This window comes from Buteo buteo, chromosome 2 (assembly GCF_964188355.1).
Source record: "Buteo buteo chromosome 2, bButBut1.hap1.1, whole genome shotgun sequence".
NCBI lineage: Eukaryota > Metazoa > Chordata > Aves > Accipitriformes > Accipitridae > Buteo > Buteo buteo.
The window spans coordinates 74,662,068-74,683,581 of NC_134172.1; the positions used below are offsets into that span (position 1 = coordinate 74,662,068).

The 21,514-nt window shown below is 35.9% G+C and overlaps 1 protein-coding gene across 3 annotated transcripts in view; it reads left to right on the plus strand.

The window, feature by feature from the left end:
* The window catches only part of GNAS (GNAS complex locus), a 161,628-nt gene extending 145,267 nt beyond the window's left edge, over positions 1-16,361 (plus strand). For all 3 annotated transcript variants that reach the window (XM_075020176.1, XM_075020187.1, XM_075020195.1), the window contains exons 6-12: positions 5,072-5,126; positions 6,842-6,915; positions 7,717-7,775; positions 9,686-9,806; positions 10,883-11,013; positions 11,528-11,595; positions 12,485-16,361. In XM_075020176.1, coding sequence (XP_074876277.1) covers positions 5,072-5,126; positions 6,842-6,915; positions 7,717-7,775; positions 9,686-9,806; positions 10,883-11,013; positions 11,528-11,595; positions 12,485-12,631 — 655 coding nt within the window. In that variant the 3' untranslated portion in view covers positions 12,632-16,361. The remainder of the gene's footprint in view (positions 1-5,071; positions 5,127-6,841; positions 6,916-7,716; positions 7,776-9,685; positions 9,807-10,882; positions 11,014-11,527; positions 11,596-12,484) is intronic.
* The last annotated feature ends 5,153 nt before the right edge of the window (positions 16,362-21,514 follow it).

The following is a 21,514-nucleotide window of genomic DNA, read 5'->3' on the forward strand; positions in this document are numbered from 1 at the left end:
ACTGAAAATAACCCCTGTGCCCTGGAGTTATTCAGTGTATTGGCCTGCGTGGGAAGCCATGGTTTTGACACTGTAGCAGACTTGGCTTTTCAGAGTTTGGAAAACTCTTCTATATTAACATGTTTTTAAACTGTGTTAAAGTTACAGAACATACTTCATGTATTTCTCAGCTCGAATACCCTTTTGAAGAGGGTATTACATCTTTGTCCTAATCCTGTGGCTCTGGCTTCAGCGTAGACAATATAGCTAAAGAAAGAATTTATCAAATAGTTAACTGTTTAGCTTTTAGAAAGCTGTTGCTGAATAACAAAGGATTATGGCAAGGACTAAAGAGGGAGTAAAGTAGAAGTAAAGCATGATCTGTTCTGAGAAATAAAAAACACACTCTTGTTTATAAACACTATTAATGTTGAGTTAAATTTCAGCTTAATACTACTTCAGGGAGCTTTGAATTAGTTTTGTAGTCCTGGTAGGTTATAGATAAATAAATAAAAATCTGCTGGGCATTTGCACAGTTTGGTCTTTAGGAAGATCAGTAAACAAATACTAATTTCTTTTCAGACATAGAAATGTGAATTGTAAAGACTGTTTTAGAGGTGATCAGGGTAAATATAACATTAAATCTTAGTAAAATCTTGGTAATTCTTAGTAATATTATGGTTACTTCTTAGTAATTTCTTGATGAAAACACATGACTCAGAGGAAATGAAAATTCCATTTCCAGTGACTTGGGGGACTCTGGGCATTTAACTTAGACCCTGTGTGCCTACCTTTAAAATAGGGTTAACGTAAGGTGTGCATTTCAGGATGCAATGGTAGAGGCAGGAAGTGAAGCATGAATGAAGGCAGGCAGGAGTTGTGAGTATGATTTACTGTCTGTAAAAGACCCTGAGGCTTTCAGAGGGAAGAAACTTCACAAATACGGAGTTCCAGTACTACTGTTGAGGGATATAAGTTATAAACAAATGTTGTATTTAGTTGGGATTGAAATTTTGAATTCTTGACTTGCAGTGTCTAACACTAAAGGTGAGATCTTAGTATGTCTTTTAGGAGAGACATTTTGTATACAAATTCAGGTTCTGACTTGACCAAAAAAAAAAAAAAATCTGATGGAAATAAAGCTCTTCAAATATAGGCGTGTTGTCAGTTCGAAGAGACCTTTCCAGTGTTGTTCTAGACTGAAAACAAAAGCTCTTCTTCACAAAGCAAAAAAAAAATTCTTGTCTGCCAACCATTTCGTCAGATCACAAAGAGTAAGATTTCAAGTTACTGTTTATTGAAAAGACAGTCAGGAAATGCTCAAGGAAGGGCAGTCTGATTTCCCCCTCCCCATTCTTCCCAAAACCGTGAAGCTGTGTTGTTTCTTGAGCTGGAAGATTTAATGTGTTATATACTTTTTCAGTGGGGAAAAATGAGCACAGGCTGCAGTTCTTAGTCTGGCAGCAGCTTTATTCATTTGGGAAATTCCCCCCACATAGGGATAAAACAACTCTCTCTGTATGAAAGAACTCCAGAATAAATCAGTAACTGGCATATATCTTGATCTGAAAATTGGGACATGGTTTTGACATAATAGGCTTACTAAAAATTTGGAAAGAATTGGGGATATGTGTATGACTTAATTACTTTGACCTACACGAGCTAAGGAGAGTTTCTCTGTATCTCTCTGTATGAAGTCTGCCTCCTAAGTGCACCCCTTAAAATTAAAGACACTTGATTCTTCACAAAGATCTATTTAAAACATATCACGTGTGTTTTCCTTCCCCAAGCTGAAGAAAGGGAGCCAAAACTAAAACACATTTTTTATTTCAGATTGTTTTAAATTTTATTAATGCCTTTCATTTTAATATCTCAGGGACACATCTGCTGCTGTCCTAGAGATGCTTCTTCTCCAGTGTTGCTGACTACAAATGACCTAAAGTCTGTCTTTTTTTTTTAAACGTGTGTCATAGCACTATCGATGTTTTATAACAAGGCAAAAGTGCCTTATACTAAGTGACAGTATTTTGCAGAGCAATAACTGATCCTGTTAGTTAGTCGTGTCCAGAATCTGGCCCTAAGTGAGAATTGGCAGCGATGCTGAATGAATGATTTGCTTTCTGGAAAACAACTTTCCCATATAATCTCTGGGAAAATTTTACAGAAGAAAAAAACTGACTTTGTAACTTGGTGCAAGACTTGCTTACAGTATAAGGTTTGGTTTGGTGGTTTGACAGTTTTATTTGAATTATTTCACCAAGGTCACTTTTCTTTCTCCCTGTGAAATTCATTGCTGACATAGTAGATGGGCGTATCTCCAGTAGACTTAGAACAATCTATAACAGCAGTGAATTCAGCACACAAAGTAGTACTGAAGTGGCCTCACTTGTGTTTTGGGTAGAGCATAGTAAGAATTAAAAATATAAATTAATGATGGTGAATTAGTTTCTGAATTAGGCTTTGTTCTTATCTAACTTGATTATTAGTTTAGTTAACTGGATAAATTATTTGGTCTTGACTAACATTGACTTAGAAGTCTCTGAACGTAGTGTATTGATCATTTCTGAACTCTCATGCTCCCACTGTTGCTCCTTATTTTAGGTGTATCAGACTAGATTGAATTACTGCTACTTTTTTCTCCTTACAGACACACTTATTTTTCAGTTGACCAACTGAAAGAATAATGCCCTTTCTTTATGTTTGAGCAGAAAAATCAAACTGGTTTTTAAAGTTTTTAGCCCTTTCTAAAGTTGCTAGAGCAGACTTTTAGGAAAAGGCACATGCACAGGAGTGCACGTTCATTTAACGTCTTGCTTTGCTCTATTTTCCCTAAAATGCCACTGGAAGCAGGGTAGGTTTTCTGTTAACTATCACACAGTGAAAGACTTCCTTCTTGAAGGAGTATTGTTACGAGTAGCAGATGTTACTGAATGTTGGAACTTGTTTTGGGGGGGGAAGAAGAAATGTTTATTCCATTTGAACTTGTTTTACCTGGCATGAACATTGCTATTGGAATTCATCTCAAGTACAGTACTGCTGCTCCTATGTGGCTGATGTTTTTCAAGGAAATCATAGGCCTAAAAATAGTTTGCATAAACAACAGTAAGAGGTTTGTACTTTCAGTTCCAGGTTTTAGCAATATCTTGTTGTTATTTTCTAATTGTCAGTTTCCAAAATCCATTAAGCTGATTAGCAGAGTGTTTAAAAACAAAACAAAAAACCTAAATCCAAAAAATCCACCTCTTGCATAAGGTGGAACCTTGCATAAAATGTTATGCTTAGATAAATTCAGTACAGAAAGGCTGGGTCATTGCAGTAATCACCTTTAAATCTTTATGAACATGTTGTGTTCTTAACATTTTTCAAGCATCCTCCAACTTGTGAAATTGCCACGTGATTCTGAAACTGGTCTTAGAAGAGAATATAATGTGGCAGCACTCGTACTAGTTGGAATTCATGATTGTTGTACGTGTTTAACATCCTCTATGTACTGAACAAAGAGCTTTACTTCTTTTCCTTTGGATTTAAAAAAAAATAAATTACTTAACTGCTTGGAAAAAATGAGGAAAAACTCCAGCTTGCAAATTGCAGTACATGTTCTGTCATCAATTTTATCCTTGTACATCTGCCTCCAAGTCACCTTTCATGATGGAAATTTATCTTTACGCTTTGCCTCATGTTTTTAGTAACATGTTTACTAAGATACATTTTAATGTGTTTAAAATTCCGTAATACAGACTAAACAATTACTTTTCATTTGTCTCTGAAACGAGATGGTCATCTAGTCCCTGGTGAAAAGGGCTTTACACTGAAGCTGCTGTTAAAACATACAGTTATTTTTCTTCTTTCCCCTGCGCTTCATTAGATGTGTTAGAAAGTCACTTGGGAAGCGGGGGCTGAAACTGAGGGCTAAGACCCTTGCTGATTTTAACGGAGGTTTGGTTTCTGATTTTGTGAATCTGGGACATGGCTACCATTTCCCCTCCTTTAAATTATTGCCTGCAACCGTAGTTCATGCATTTTCAGCATACCTGCCTATGTGTAGGGATCGGAGGGGAAAACTCAGCTTTTCTTTGTGATTTCTGCTTTATAAAGAATTCATGCAAAGGAATTTAAAAGGAAACTTAAAAGTATATTGGTTTTAAGACTGTGATTAATCATTAATGTTACGGGTAAAGTTAACTGTAGAAGTATTGCTAGATCTCCTAATAATACTGAAATGGAAGGTGTCTGAGCACGGTGTAGCCCTGCTGCATACTTCGTGTTGGACAATGTGATTGGGAATGCAAATAGCATAAAATCTGTGTCCTGAAGCTCCTGGTTCACTACATCTTCGAGTCTTATAGTAACACCACAATAAAACAGAGTTAACAAATTGGTTCCTTGAGATTTTTGCTCTTTGAGTTGAAGTGAAAGATAATTAGGAGGTTACAGTTAATTGGTAAAAACATTTTAAAGACTCCAGGATATCCTTTTTAGGTAATGCCTAATGAATTTGAATAAAATACTTTTTTTAATACCCATTTGGCCTACTACTACTACTAATTCAGAGAGTAAACTGAAAAACTGGTACCAACAATTGACAGAAGAATCAGTATTCCCTCTCACTTAACTGATTGTGTAATGAAATTGGTTTAGGGATTTCATTTATTTAAAGAATTACAGTGCCAATAAATTTTTTAAGAATAGTCATCTTGCTTTCAGGAAAATTACATGTAGGCAATTTATTTGAGTCATTGCTTTACAGTAGCAGTAGCAGATTATATTGTACAATTTATATGAATAAATTACCTAAATTAAACTACTTGTATGTTTGTGAGCAGAGGGAGCAGAGTGGGAGGGGGTTGGAATGAGATTACCGGACCTGATTAATAAAACTGTGGATTTGGCCCTCTGCTGGGTGGTGCTAGGAAATGCATGTTTTAAATACTAGCACGCATATGTTGAGCAATTTAAGTGTATTCAGCATTTTGTGAATCTGAGTGCATTAAAATATAACAAATCTTATCTGGGAACCTGTTAGTTACTAAAGTGTTAGATAGTTGGTCTAATTTGAGAATGAAAAGTTACTCTTTTTCTTTCCTCTCCCCAGTTTTCTAGACAAGATTGACATAGTCAAACAAAATGAGTATACACCGTCTGACCAGGTAAGGAAAGTTTCATCAAGAAATTACACAATTTATCTGCCCCCTTTGTCTTTGAGGGTAACTGTCTCATTAATTTTCTAATTGCTGTTCGTGGCACTAATACAGGTATTACCAGGTACTATACATATTTAGTATTCCAGTAAAAATTACTTTGTTATTTGGATTATGTTTATACATACAAATGTACTGTGAAATTAAAATCTGCCTAGGTTCAAGACTTACATCATGCTTCTGTGACACTAAAACTCAAATATCCATCTGAATAAGTAATTTATAATGTTTTGCTTTCCTTGCTGAATAACCATCATGCACTTTCTTTGATGCAAAGTTGATTGGTATTTTCTCAGCCCCACTGGTTCCCATTGTAAACCAGATTTTGTAAAAACAACCTTGTTAGAAGATTGTATTTTTTTAATCAGAATACGAATTATAGTTTTCATTTTGATATAGATAATCTGAGGATCTTTTTAGGACCAAATCACTAGTCCAAAATCACATGTATATTCCTAACTTTCTGCCCATAAATAATGCAATTAAGCATCTAGTGTACTTTTATAGGATAAATAATCAAAAAACATATTATAACATCCCAAACTTTCACAGACAGTATTGATGAGGAGAGAGCAGTTTGTATCCTTTGAAGTTGTTCAAGAATAAATTAATCATTCATCCTTTTAAAGATACGAGGTTTTTTATAAATGAGGCTTTCTTGTCACTGAAATAATTCTATTTTCAAGAAACAAAATATTAAAAATTTAGGTTATTGTGTTTGAAATTTGGAGCAACTAATCTTCAGATACAAAACTTTAAAACAGGTATCAGTTTTATATTGGAGGCTAAGGATCTGCTGCAAATGTTACAATTATCTGCTATTTAGACCCATTTTGAAGAAAACCAAAACTTTAAGTCCTAAATTGTACAACCTTTAGGGTGGTATTTTGTCGTTAGTTATATTTGGACTGTGTACTCAGTCTGCAGCCTATGCAAATTAGGTTCTTCTAGATCAGTTACCCACTAGGCATTATATATGGCTGTCACTGGTTTACAATACACAGTAAATAAAACCCGATACAGTTTGGTTGTAGTAGGATTTTGTAGCACTTATAACAATTTCAATTGTTTGTAGCTTACAATTTCTGATTATCATTTTTGTCTCTACAGGAAATTTCAAATTTTATCTTTGAAAAGCCCAATTCTTATGAGATTTAAGTGGTTGAGCTCCCAGTTCTTTGAAGGAAAAATTGGAAAATTCTGAGACCTAGACAATTCTTTCAATAGCCAAACACTGAACAGCTAGGGGAGAGATCTATCTTCTGGAGTTGGGAATTATTTGGTGGCAGTTTAAAGATCCTGTTGTGTGCCACTCTCCCTCTGAAATCTGTGAATGCATCATCTGATCTCTAGGGATGGGTCTGTGCTGTTCAGAACACTTGCGTTTGCTTTAAGTGGCCTGTAAATGTTTCCTCCTATTCCAAACTTGGCACTTACAACCTGCTTGTGAAAATATATATACTTTAAAAGTTGAGCACACTCATGTGTGTGCACATGTGTTCAAGATCAAAACCTTAAATGCAGCTTCGTGATGCTCTGTTACCTGTTTTGCAGTACAGCATACGCTATCAGCACTGGGTAAAAAGTTTTTATTTCTATTGCTGCATATATGAAGAATTATGAAGTATCTGTGTTGAATCAGTGACTTTTCCTTTATGCTCTAGGATCTTCTCAGATGCAGAGTTTTGACATCAGGAATTTTTGAAACCAAGTTTCAGGTGGATAAAGTAAATTTTCAGTAAGTATGCTTCTTTTTTCTTTCTTTTTTTTTTTTTTCTTTCTTTGGTGTTTTTTGTTGTTGTTTTTTTAATACAATGCAGACAAATACCAGGGTAAATTGGCAGACAGTCTACCATATAGTCATTGAGACTACTGTATTTCTCAAGTTGATGTTTAATAGAAAGCAAGTAGTTTACGATGTTTTAATTTAGTAGTCTGGCTTTAAAAAGAAATTCAAATTGGTATGCAATTTTCTGCTATTATTTTAAATAGCAAAGAACAAAATGTTTTAAATCTATTTTTACTAACGCCTTTTCTGAGTATTTGATTCATTGCTAGTTTATATAGTGAAATATTTGACCAAAAACTTTGTATATATCTGAGTAACGGAAAATGCATGTTCTCTTTACTGTCCCCGGTTAGAAAGATTGCTTGGCCCAAACAAAAACTGCTGAGTTTTAGTCTGGTCTTGTTGAGTTTAGATCTGCGATGCTTGTTTCAGCAAATGACTTGTTATAGGACTTTTTTTAGTGTCTTGGCTTGTAAGGGTGAAAATGAATCTGCAATGTACATACGCCAGAATTTCTTACCTTCAAGTGTAGGTGTTAGTGAAACTAAACATAATTATATTTTGTGATGAAAGCTCTGTGAGCATATGTTGCTGGACTGTTACCTGTTCAGGTTCTCATAATCCTTGATTCCTTTCAGCTTCTATGACACCAAAGTCCTAAAATCTCTTATATTTTCTGTTTGCGTTCGGGGGGGGAAAAAAAAACCAAACACAAAAAGTATGCTGACTTGATTTATGATTTTTTCTTAGTATGTTTGATGTTGGAGGGCAACGAGATGAACGCCGAAAATGGATCCAGTGTTTTAATGGTATGATTAGAATTTATGTTTGTTTTATAAAATAGTTCTCTGCAAAATTTTAATGCCCAATCTTAATTTTCTCACTGTGTGAAAGCCATCATCTTTTCCATGTAGCTTGGTAAGGAATTATCTGGACAGTCATACAGGATGGAATTTTTCTTGACATGTAAACTTCTGTAACTGCATGGAATATCTTTAAGGGAGAATGTAGGTGGAAAGGTTCAAGTTTAACTTAACATACCTTGTCCATTTTCTTCAGCTTCCCTCTCTTCATTTAATTAGGTTTAATTGGTGGTGGGTTTGTGCATTATATGCCAGCTATGTGAGTGTTAAATTCCAAGCTATATTCTGGCTTCCAAATGAAGGTTTACATACGTTTGTGCCTATACAAAATATACAATTACAGGATAATTAATATGCATAAAATCAGAAAATCATATTTTTGCGCATAATTGCAGCCACGTTGCTATGTCATGGGTGTTTCTTTCCAAATCAGCACCGACCCATTAATGCAGTATGAGATTGCAGGGAACATCTGTCTTGTTAGACATGGTGTCGCAATACGGTATGTGCATTGTATAGCGTAGCCCCAAAATGCCCTTGTTGAAAAGGTTTATGATGGATTTTATAAATCTGCGCTTTTCTAAGGAGCCATGCATATTAAAATAATTTCTTGAAAAACAGCCTATGGGGAAGGCCCTTACTGAAAACATAGGAACAAATACCCTCATTTAAGTAACCTACATGTAAGCTAGATTCCTTAGAATGCTGGCATAGCACCAGCCTAGATACAGGTAAGACCTGAAACATTTGCAGGCATTTTGTAAGATCTGGAGTTTTAACACTGATGTCCCCATCAGTTTAGTTCAGGTGATATTTATTCTTAACTCCCATACAATTTAAATTAGGTAGTTTTGTGTGTATGCTGAAGTGTTAAATGTACCGTCAATGTAAAATGTTTCTCCACACAAGTTTTCTTAAAGCTAAAGCTGGTGAAAATATTTTTGTCTTTGTCTCTTTGTTGTTTGGGCAAAATATTTATGAAGCTATGCAAAAGTCTTATCTTTTTGTAGAAGAGTTATAATGAGATGCTACAGAATAGATAAAGTAGAATGCAACTTAGAATTCATGGTGTTTTGCTACAGTTACTGTCATAGAGTATCACCTGAACACTTTATATATGTCTGGAACTACTGTGCAATATTTTCTTCTTCTGTGCTATTAATAACAGATTTGTTTGGGTTTTACCTCTGCTCCTTCCTATTACCTCATGATCTGACTCATCTCTTCTGCTGTTGATGTCTGAGGTAGATGAGACTGGAAGTCAGTGTAAGGGTTCTGGAGCAGCACAGCCACACAGAAACACAGACATCTGGATTCTGTGATCCTGGGAGTATCTCCCAGGAAGGAGACAGGGGCCTCTAAGCAGTATAGTACACTGTAGAAGGACTAGAACAGTTAACCATGAATTCTCAGTAATCTACTGGTTTTATTATTACTATTCACGCAGATCAAAAGTGCCATTTGTCCTGAGGTCTTCCCCCAAGGGCCTCCCTGTCCTTTCTTGATAGCTCAGAGTTGCTTTCTAAATTTCTTCATACCTTTTAAATCTTCTTTAAATTCTCCTCTTAGCTTTCTTCAGTTTCTCTCTCTTGCTTCTCTTCCTTTTTTTCCTACATTTTCTGTCATTCTGTCATCTTCTGTTGTGTGGCCTGCCTTTCCTATCTTTAATGGTTTCTTCACTTTTTTTTTTTTTTTTTTTTTTATTTTATTTCTGGTACTTAGAAAGCTGTCAGCAATAGCATTCCAGCCTGTTCTCTTCATGAAGCTGAAAGTCTGACAGCTTTTTATTGAGCTTTGGGATTCCTGGGTATTTCTTCTGAAGTTTGGTATTAACTAATGGGTATTCCTTGATTTAGATGTGACTGCTATCATATTTGTGGTGGCAAGCAGTAGCTACAACATGGTTATACGAGAGGACAATCAGACCAATCGGCTTCAAGAAGCACTAAACCTCTTCAAGAGTATCTGGAACAACAGGTCTGTGAATTGAAGTTTCATTGTTCATATCACGTAAATTTGTAATCCTGTCTTACGCTATAGTCAAGACTTGCATACTGGGCCTGGCTAAGATAGAGTTTGTTTTCTTCATAGCAGCTCACATGGTGCCGTGTTACAGATTTTTTTACTGAAACAATACTGATAACACACTAACGCAGCTGTTGCTGAACAATGTTTGTAGATCATCGAGGCCGCCTCTGTTTCTCACTCTGCCCACCCCCCCAGTGAATAGACTGGCGGTACGCAATAGGTTGGGAGGGGACACAAGTGAGCAGATGACCCAAACTAACCAAAGAGGTATTCCGTACCATATTAATGTCATGCTCAGCAATAAAAGGGAAAAGAGGGGGGCTTAGGAGGGTTAGCCATCTTGCTGGGTATTGGTCTACCCACAGGAGGTGGTGAGTGATTGCCTTTTTGCATCACTTGTTTTCTTCTCTCTTCCACTTATCCTTCACTTATTAAACAATTATTGTTTATATTTTTTTATCTTGACCCACAAATTTTCTTATTTTTATTCTTCCTTTCCTCTTCCTCCATCCCACTGAGGGGGAAAGTGAGCGAGTGGCTGTGTGGTGCTTTGCTGCCCACCAGGGTTAATCCACAACAGCGGCGTAGCTGGTGTTATTTGCTTCTCACAGCGCAGTCCAAGCTAGTCTTTGATCGCAGCTGTCTACCTGTTACGTTAATGTCCAATACACTCACCTAATTGAAGAAAACTCTGGAGAGTTATAGATTGGTAGTTGCCATATTGAGGCTGAAGTAATTAAAGCAGTGATAGAGTGGCACACTGAAAGTGGATATGCTCACCTGTTTGTTGTATTTGGATTAGCAGTAGAAAGTGGCCAACTTTCATTGCCCGCGTTAGGAGCACACAAACCAAACTCAGGGTGTATACACCCAGAATTACACCATAGGATTAAGGTATAAAAGGAACCTTTCAAAATTATTATAGCGTGTCATATGAGTGTTGTCTCCAGAACTGGATTAAGTTTCTTTTTGCTGTATGATCCTAGCTGTGCCTTCTCAGAGTGTTTGGTTTCAATTTTCTACAGGTGGCTACGGACCATTTCAGTAATTCTTTTCCTGAATAAACAAGATTTGCTAGCAGAGAAAGTTTTGGCAGGGAAATCTAAAATTGAAGACTACTTTCCAGAATTTGCTCGCTACACTACACCAGATGATGGTAAGATTTTTAAGTTTTATTAGCAATTTATCGTTTCCTTCTTAATCACATTTGTAATGTTTTTGGTAATTTCAACTAAGACTTGAAAACTGTTAAGTAGATGTAATCTTCATTGTCTTTCAGCCAAACTGTAATGTTAAATTGTAGGTATTAATAATGGAAGAATCCTGTCTTATATGCATTTAGTATATAATAATTTCATCATGCCAAAATCCTGTTACTTTGCTGGACACAGTACAGCCTGTCACAGATGTGTCCTCTGGACTCCCCCTAGTCATATCTGTGGTCATTTCTCTAACCTGCCAAATGGCTGGTACTATGGCCACTGTAATATTCCTTTGTTCTCCTGAAATCTTGCTCGTTTAGATAATATATTATGGTTTGTCTTATAGTCAGTTTTGCAAAGTATGTTTCTGTCATATGTAAGCAGAAAACAGAACAAGTTATGATTTTTAAGTGCTATCACCAAAAAACAACTATTTTAATGAGATATACTTATGTTATTATTATTTAGCAACACCAGAGCCTGGTGAGGATCCCAGAGTTACAAGGGCCAAGTATTTTATTAGAGACGAGTTTCTTGTAAGTATTTCCTTTCTTTCAGTATTTCTCATGTGATTCTTCTCAAATATAAGCTCTTACGTACCTTCTACTATTGCAAAATGCTGTCACTTTTTGTGTTGTTCATATTTAACGTCCACACTGCCTAAAACACGGTTACGTTTAAGAGCCTTACTGCTGTTTGTTAGCTGCTTTTCAGATATTTGTTTGTTGATGCAGTACATAAATTAAATAGCAAAAGAATGGTGAGAATTAGGAAAACTCAAATAGAGTGATGAGTGAAGTCCTGCTGTTCTTAATGGGGACAGATTTTTATTCCATGCATTATTTCTAAAGATAAAGACAAAGTAAAAGATGCATCATCCATAAAATATTAATGTTCTTTTCATATTATCTTTCTCATTACTGGTCAGCTGAAGCTATAATAGATTTTTTTTAAATATTATTACAATTACTTGTAATGGTGAGCATGGCAATCAAACTGTGGACTCTTTTTAAAATGGAGCAAAATAAAATTTTGAGGGAGGCTTTCTGTAAGTGTGAAGCAGGGATAAAAGCCTTGTACAAGGAGGCAAAATCCCGCTTTCTTCATGGACAAATTGACTAGGAGTTGTGTGGCTAATTCACCAAAGCTGCATATAAATAATAGCACTTTTCTGAGTTCTCCTTCAACTCTGGAATTCCCCAGTATGCAGTGGCCTTCTCACCATATAATTCTGATCATTTTAAATGTCATGTTTCAGGTGACAGAGTGAAAAATTGTGGGCGTTTTGCCACTTCGTTACACCCTTTGAAAACACAATGCACACATACTTACCTAACCTTCATTCATCTGAGTTTTGAGAACATGGGGGGGGGATGTCCCAGTCAGTTTTATTTTAACCCAGTATCTCTCTCTTGCTTTTAACAGAGAATCAGCACAGCAAGTGGAGATGGAAGGCACTATTGCTATCCTCACTTCACATGTGCAGTGGATACAGAGAACATCCGGAGGGTTTTCAATGACTGTCGGGACATTATTCAGCGCATGCACCTTCGCCAATATGAGTTGTTGTGATGGAGAGCACTTTTTTCTGTGTTTTGGACTCCTTATTCCTTATTAAAAAAAAGAAAAAAAAACACCCTTGCCCACATAGGGTGGAAGAGAACTGTTTGAATCTCCCATTGATTTGCACCCCTCAACTTTTTCTCCTTGCTGGACAATAGCAGCACTTCTAAGCTTGCTTCTGTACCCCTCGGACAGTTTGGGATGGCCCCTAACACTTAAAAGGCCATTTCCATGAGGATTCCCTAACACTGTTATTAACAAAAAAGAAAAAAAAAAAAAAAGAAATAAAAACTAATTAATTAAAAGCCCTGAATGTGGAGCACCTGAAAGAATTGGGGATAAAAAATTAAAACATAAAACAAAAATTGGGGAGAGAAAACTAGGTAATTTAGCACTGTTGTGGGCATAATCGTATAACCCGTGATCTCCACTTTGTATCATTCACTGCATCAGACTAAAGAAGGTGCCAAGTCACAGACCAAGTTTGAAGACAGACACTTGAGTTTGGTTCTCTGACTGTAATGTGGCTTTGAACGGAAATACTGACAATTCTACAACAGACCTAGACAGTGCAAAAACCAACTGCTACCTTTCAGAAGGGTATTTTTAAAACCAGTCTTGGTGGTCTAAAGACAACCATGGACATTTATGAATTGAACTGCGTATGGCCTGTGATTGCAGAAAGAGTTAACCACACACTGTTTTCAGTTTGTCCACTGATGATCCCGTCTGCTATAAAAATCATTATCTGGACTGTAGTCCTCACAGTCTTTCCCTTCTTTTTCTTCTTCCCTCCCCTCATTTTTTATTTTACTGCTGGATTATTATTCTTGTACAGACTGTAAAATGTATTATTTTGTACAACTTTATTGAAAAAAAATAACTTGTAGAAGATCTTTGTGCCTTGATTATGGCTGTACCTGTACAATGAGCTAAGATGTAAGTATGTTTGATTGCGCTGTACAGCTTTGTCAACCCTATCTGCAGCATTAGCTCAAGGTAGGGAAAATTTATCTGTAGTTTAGTTTTTCTGGTTTATAAAAGAAGGAAAAATACTGTTTAGTAAAAAAAAAAAAAAAAGAAAAAAGAAAAAAAAAGAAAAAAGTACAAATTGTGCAAACTTAACCACTTTAAAAGTGAGGTCTTCAACAAGTGACCAGATGTTGCAGCATCATGCTTTTTAATTTTTAGCTTTAATTCATTTAAATCTCTATCCAAATGCAAAACATGGCTTGTTTCTACATAAACCAAATTTTGCTACAAATTATAAATGTTAGTCTTTGGTCATTCATAGTCCTTTTTGCTAAAGACAAAACCAGAACAATAACAGACACATAGGGCATCATGCAGGTCTGGTGACCATCTCTAGACTGGGCCAAATACCCCACCAACCTCCACTTACGCTGCGTGGGCATACTACTACCAGAATGACAAGGTGTGCACTGCCCTTGGATTTGGCCACTGAATTCCAGTTTCAAATGACATTTTTATTTCTCTTTTAATAAAGAGATACTTTAGAACCTTTTTGTTTTATATTAACTATATAAGTAGCTTAAAGTGAAGATGTGTGGATTTTTCTTAAACTTGAATAATTTATGCAAATTATATGCTTAGAACAACATGTGGTACAGTAAAAAGAAAAAGAGCAAAAATCACTGTAGCAATAAGAGAGCATGTAATTTTAGTAACTACTACACTGCTTTATATTTTATACCTAGGTGTTTTATGTCTCTGTGAGTGTGTTACTTTTTCATGTGTCTAAACCTACGTGTACAATTTGTACAGAGTCAGAAATTACAGCTGTAATAACACATCTAGAACAGTGTTAGCCTATATTACTCAAACACCCCTGCTCCCCCTTCATTTACACCCCTAAACTGATCTGGATCTTACTGCAGTGACTTTAAAAGGAAAACAAAAGAAACAAAACAAAAAACAAACACCAAAATACTTGCCTCTCTGCCTTTCACACTAGCTTCCCTCCACCCAAGAGACTGTGTTAACTTTCTTTTTTGGGAAGAGGTCCAGTTTAAATTAAAATTAGGGTGTGATCAGTGATGTCTGTGCAGCTAGATTTGCTTCAGGTATCAGATGCCTTTTTAATACTAAGAACTGCAACTGTTCAGAATTGTGAGTTTTCATTGCTTGTGTGGCTAAACGTCTAAATGAAAATTAATCACCTAGTCCATTTTCATGTAAAGAGCAGGGACGTGATGGAGTTACTCTCCCATCTTTCTTAATTCAAAATTACTAGTGATCTTCCAGAAGACACTAAAACATCTAAAATTTTAGCTGCGGTTGCTACTCATCTTTTAAATAATGATCTTTCCTGTTCACAGGTTTAGAAAGTTGCCACCTGAACTTTGTAGAACTGTAGGAGAACATGACTGAAAATAACCCCCTACAACTTAAGAATGTATCCAGTGCCTGTAGGTTAAGGGCTGGTGTTTCCACTAGGTAAAAATGGGACACACGTAGTGGAAAGGAAATTCATTGTGAGCCTTAATTTTAGTTACAGGAGCCAAAATCTTTAATTTAGTGCCAACCCTTATCTTTTTAAGCCTAGGAGGAGTTGGTGTAAACACCAAATTTATAAATGGGGAAAACCTTTAGTGGTGTGAGGAATGTAATCTCTGATCTGAGAGAAACAAAGCACCTCCATTAACAAAAAAAAAAATAAAATAAACTTCTTCCTCTGATAATGAGAAGGATACATAATAACAATGAGCTATATAAGACAGCAACAGTTTAAGAAACCTAAAGCTTTATGTGAACAGAAATGTTTAGGGGATGCTTTTTTTTTTTTCTTAAGTAAGGAAAAAGGCAATTGTTTTGAATATGGTTGAGTTGCACAAGTATGGAGTGTGTGTGTGTCTTAATGTCTCAGTATTGCCTTTGTTAGTCTCTTTATTAGTCCATGCAGTTTGGTGGCCTGGTAAATGCAAGTCTTATTTTTAACAGCTTTTTTTTTTTTTTTTTTTAAATACAAAAACATAAAGCTTTAATGCTTGCTATTTAATAAGTAACTGTGTTTTCTTCTGTCTCTAATTTAGTGGCCATAACTTGCAGTTAATTGAACCATTCCAACCTAATGCTTACCCATATTTCCTAGTTTTGTTTTATTTATTTATTTGAACTTCTTGTTTTCATGATTGAGGACTTTCACTTTTGTCTCATTCGTCTGTTTGGAAACTTCTGACCTTACAGCCAAAACTTAACTCATTCTACTCAGTATTCATCGTGATGCTGAAGTGTAAGATACCTGCAAATGTAAACACTACCACTTTTATTAATAAAAGCAAATACAGTGTTTTAGGGCACATTTGCATCACTATAGTTGAGGTTGTGTCAGTATTTCCATTATAAACCCATAGAGGGTCTATATCTTGGCACTAAATTGCCCAAAGCTAAATCTTTGCCATACAAAGCTTCTGCTCAAGCATGATTTGGTGGGTTGGTTTTTAAACAGTTTCCAACACAAACTCTTGTTTCTGTTTTAAGTTTTACAACTGTTTTGTTGGATGGGGGTTGGTTTAAAAAAAAAAACAACAAAAAAACCCAACAAACACAACAAACAAACCTTGTTCAAGATTGTTTTTGGCACTTCTGTAACTCAGAAATGGTTTTGATTTTAAAACATAACCTTTGGCAAGCCAGTAACCTACAATATGGTCTGATCACTTTGGGTATTTTGTAAAAATAATAATAAATTGTAGAGATGTTGTGGTTTCAAAATCAGCTACTGTGCATTTGCAGTAACTTATTTCAATCCAAGAACTTTTAGTAATTTGTACATAAGTAGACATATTCAGCAGCCAGTGTGATGCAGCAGAACAGTGGTAACTCCTGAAGGGTTTTTTTTAATAATGTGGAGAAGTAAATCCACTACAGACTAAAAAAAGATTCAGCTGCTTCTGAAAGCATCAAAAACTGCTCTCTTAGAGGCTGAAACTGGAGCTCTGTAAGTTGTTATGAGCAGACTTTGGTGCAAAAGCATATGAAGGCATGCTGGATCAGTTGTCATAGACAGCAGCCCTGAGGGCTTATCTTCATTTGTCTAAAAACTATTTTGAATCGTGGCATCGAGGATAGAATTTAACTTAAGAGTATGTCATTAACTCCAGAGGAACTGAAACTAATTCTGTTCCAGTGTGTTGCACATAATAGGTAACTGCAGGGTAATTTTCTTTTACCGGTAAATCTATGCACAGAAATATTAATGTTCATCACTTTAAAATCGGAGCACCTTGTAATTAGTTGTGGCGCAATATTCCTGTGAATGATGTAGGATGTTTTGTATTATATCCTATTTTCCAATGTAAAAAATTATGTACCAGGAAAAACAAAAGATATAAACATGATTACACAGGAAATTGACCACAGATGTGGAGATAGACCCCATGACAGCTGAGTACCAGTGCAGTGCCTTAGTGATACTACTGTTGGTGATTGGTGCTATACAAATGTCTAAGACTGATGAAGTTCTTATAACTTATAGAATTATGTAACTTATTCTGGAAGAGAGTAAGTTCTCTTCTTTCCCCAACTGTATCCAATACGCTATGTGTATTTCTAACAATGCTGGCACTCATAAGAACTCTTCCATGGAAGTAGATGATAAAATTTCTACTAACTGTAAAAAGCAGATCAGGGCCATAGATTACTGTCAGTGGAAATCTCACACAGGAACAGGTCCTCATCCCTAAAATACATGTTAAGTTTGTATAACAGTAAAAATATTTACAAACAAAGTTCTGTTTGCAGTCCAAAACCAAAACTGTACCCTTCTTCCTCAGCTTGGTATTTCTGAAAATTCATCCATTGGGAAAAAGTCTTTCTGTTCTATGACAAACTTTGAAGTGTCTTTGTAAATAAAATAAGCTACAAAGGGGATTTCTGAACCTCTGTTGATGAAAGCTGTTGCACTGAAAAATATCTCTGGTGACTGACAAGACAGAAATTCCAAGGGTGAACCTATTTTAATTCTGGTCATAAGCAGTTAGCTTAAATACTGTGAGTGGATGTGTTTCAGTTACTAGGTAGGTAAACTGCTTTAGAGTATTTTACTGTATTGCAGAGATTGCTAAAATTTCAACCATGAGTACTGGCTTCATAATTAATTGTTTTCAACCCTGATTCTCATCTTATTAAAAGTTAAAACTGCCTTTTACCCTGTCTACTTTTAATATACTGAGCTGAGCAAAATGGGTGCAGTTTAAAGCACAAGTCTGCTTGGAAAAGCAACTTGGGAGGAGCTGGGGAGGCAAACTAATCTCTCACTGCATTAAACATAAAAATAATAAGCTAGGGGTTTTTTTCTAACTTCCAGGTCCTAAACTTAGCCTGGTTCTGTGGAAAAAATAGGGACCTCTTCTCTAGGTTAACAACAGCAAGTGCTCACTGATACCTCTGCAACAAGGGGTAACTGACCAAATATGTAATAAATAGTTTTGTTTTTAAGAAAAAACAAAAAAACCCACCAAACCAGAATTTACAGGTTTTCCTAAATTTTTTTCACTTAGGAAGTCTGCCTCAAAAAATCTGTATTTTAATGACAGGACAAAGTAAAGCCTTTAAACATTGTCCCAAATACAGAGAGAATGATACATTTTTGAGGGAGATGGTATTAGGGTTTTTTTATGTAACATAACATGCTTTCTAAGGCTGGGGTACTAGTAGACAAATGTAAGCAAATTCAAAATTAAAATGTGAATGTATCTCTTCACTTTAATTTACCCAGTCGTTTTATTAAATGAGTTGGCTAATACTTTTTTTTTTTTTTTTTTTAAATATACTACTACTCAAGTTTGGCAAAAGCAGCAGCTTAGGACAGAGGTAGTAATGTTGGGAATTTTGTCAGTTCTGTTGTTCTGTTATGCAAACTAATATTTTTAGGCTGTGAATTTTACGTGAATTATTAATAGTGAAGTATAGTGTTTCTATTCATAGTTTTCCGGTATTGGATATGACTTTGGAATTGTATCATTCTTGCAACTAGAATACTAGAGTGCCAGCAGAGAAAGGACCTGCTGTATAAGGGTTATTAATTAGCGTATCAGGCTTGTGGACTGTAAGGCTACTTGGAAAGGGGGCCCATTCTAGTTCTTTTTCACTACGTTATCAGTTTTCTCTTGGCAGGATTAGAAGAGCTTCCATAGAAAAGACAAATGAAGGGGTTGGGTGATAGGACCAAATACATGTCTGTGTAAGACCTCAAAGTATTAATGAAAGGTATTTCAAACTTGTATTAAGCTGGAGCCATAGGAGACAGCATGTCTTTCCTGAAGTGTGTGTGTGATGATTCATATCTATCTCGGTATTTTTAATATCCATTCTCTTTTTGCTTGAAGGCACAACATCCAAAATGAAGAAGGAGATTTCATGAAGCTTTTGGTGCTAACCTTGAGTTCTGTTTCCCACAGGGCAAAACTCTGCTGGGCTACAAAGGTTCATCTATGTAAGACAGTCTGGAAGCCCAGTGCTGCCACAAGCAACGACTCTTGTTAACCTATTTCTAATTTAAAACTGGGGAGCTTACAGCCGATTGTTTTTTCCAACATCATGGCCCAAAACCTGCTACCTTGGATTCAACTACTTTCTCCTGTCCTCACCCTCACCTACTCTTATAATGTATATGATTGATAAGAGAGAATAGAGCAGCTATGAAAGAAAGTTACGAGACAACCTCACTGAAAATTCAAAGGAACTAGGGAAAGATAGATAAACGAGACTCCTAAATCCATCACCTTGGACACTGAAAAATATGGGGGAAATTCTTCATTCCCCAGGTAAGTGACCCAGTTTGGGATCCTTATACAAATTTTCGAGATCAGAGAATGTGTTTATTTAAAAGGCCAGGATATTTCCAACTAAGGAGCTGCAAAAAACGTACTTATTACATACATTGTAGAACTGGGAGATACTTCAGTGAAGTTTAAGTTTAATGATCAATATGCAAGTCAACTGGAACTTGCTTTGAAGTAAGAAAATGTTTCCACTAGGCTCATCTTGAAAAGTACTTGGGGCAGTGTGGGGCTATGCTTTTAAGCAATGCACAGTATATAAATATAGTTCCAAGTTTTAAGTTGATGTCTGAAGGAGAGTAGAATGACATCATGTCAGCAACCTAAAAACCACCTTGTTTTGTCTCACAATAGTTCTCAGATACCTAGCAAAGTGTCATGGTGTTCAATGTCTGGAATAGCACTGTTACCAGTAATTGTGAATCTCGAAGTACAAACAAAAATGCTTAATCTTGAGGTTCTGCTTGAGAAGGAAGAACTGTAGCCGAAATTCATTAGCCTAACTTGATGCTGCTGTAATTTCCCAGTCAATTTGGAAGTTATCACCTTATCTCTAGCTGAATGTATTGGCTGATTTGTAAAGGGCTAACAATTACGAAATACAAATTTATGCTAAAAGAATTTGTAGAGGGCAAGGGGCAGAAGTAATTAGCATATGGAGAATGCTAGGGTGGATATTTTTAAAAAACGTCTGAATAAAAGGCAAACAGTTTGGTTAGAAGTTGGCTCTTCTGTTTGGGATTTTTATTTTATTCTAGGAAAGAACCAAATGATGTTGGATGATTTCATTAGCTGTATTATATTCAGCCCTTCTTTAGGTAGGAAATCTTGAAGCATAGTTGTTAAGTAATTCGGTCAAAAATCAAGCAACAAATTTTGATAGTTGGGTGGAATTGAAACTTGAGCATTTGATACTTGGTTTATTCTTTACTCCCTTAGAAGAGCTATTCCCAACCTTTATGAAACCAACCTTCACTTCTGTTTAAAAAAAACAAACAAACAAACAAACCCAAACAGATAAGAAAGTAGTTTTCCACGTTTCTGTAGATCTGGCTCTTCTTCACACACATCCACTTTCCAGGATGCCTTCACCTCTTCTTCAAAGCATGCAGCAGAGTCTCTGAGGCTGGCCTTCACAGTGTATTTATTGGGGTCAAGATTTTTATCTTTAATATGCTCACTGCCTCATTACTGCCTTGTCAAAATCTCATTAGGTGGGAGTTGTGACTCAAGAATATTTTATACACAAAATGTAGTCAAATACCCACTTAGGGAAAAATTTGTTGCATTCATTTGCTGGGTAATAAAATTTCAGGGACATTCAGTTAAATCTAAGTGCTTTTATTTATGAACATTTCACTGAAACTTTGTAAAACACAAATCCATATGGGACAACACAGTTAAACCCTCGAAGACAACCAACATTGTTTCCATTCAAAGTTCTAAAAGTTTAGTTTGCAAAATCAATTTCTGGTACATTTAGGGTTTCATCACAGTTTAAATGATACCTTGAAACTGTTGGGTTTGATCTGACTTTGCGTCTTGTTTATTGACCTGAAGTGGGGAAAGCTTGCATATTGCAATTCTGCAAAGGGCTATTCAGGAAATGTCTGGCTCTGTTACAGGTGCCTAGTTTTCTCCTCAAGGAAAGTTGAAAGTAAATGCTTTGAGTATTGTTCATTCTTTATATATTAAAAAAAAAAAATAAAAAAATCATTTTCTGTTACTGCAATCAAAATAAAGAGAAAAAAGATATAAAGACAAAAGAATTTCCAGTTTTAAGATTCAGACACTGAAATTACTAGTATAATTAATGTCTAATACCGCTATGTCTCTCACTGGCAGTTGGTGCTGTGAACTGTTCCCTTTTTCTACTCAACGAAGCAGTGAGTTTCATAACATAGTTACCACTGAAGTCCTACAAGGGCAACTGTTGTCACTAGACAAAGCTTTTACCTGCTCTGAAAATGCTTTACTGAAGCTAAGACATACTATTTCAGGCCATAAGCTCTGAGCACAATGAAATTCTCCAGACCGAAGACCCAAATATCCTACCTAGGAGATGCACACCAAATTTCAGTCATGGGAA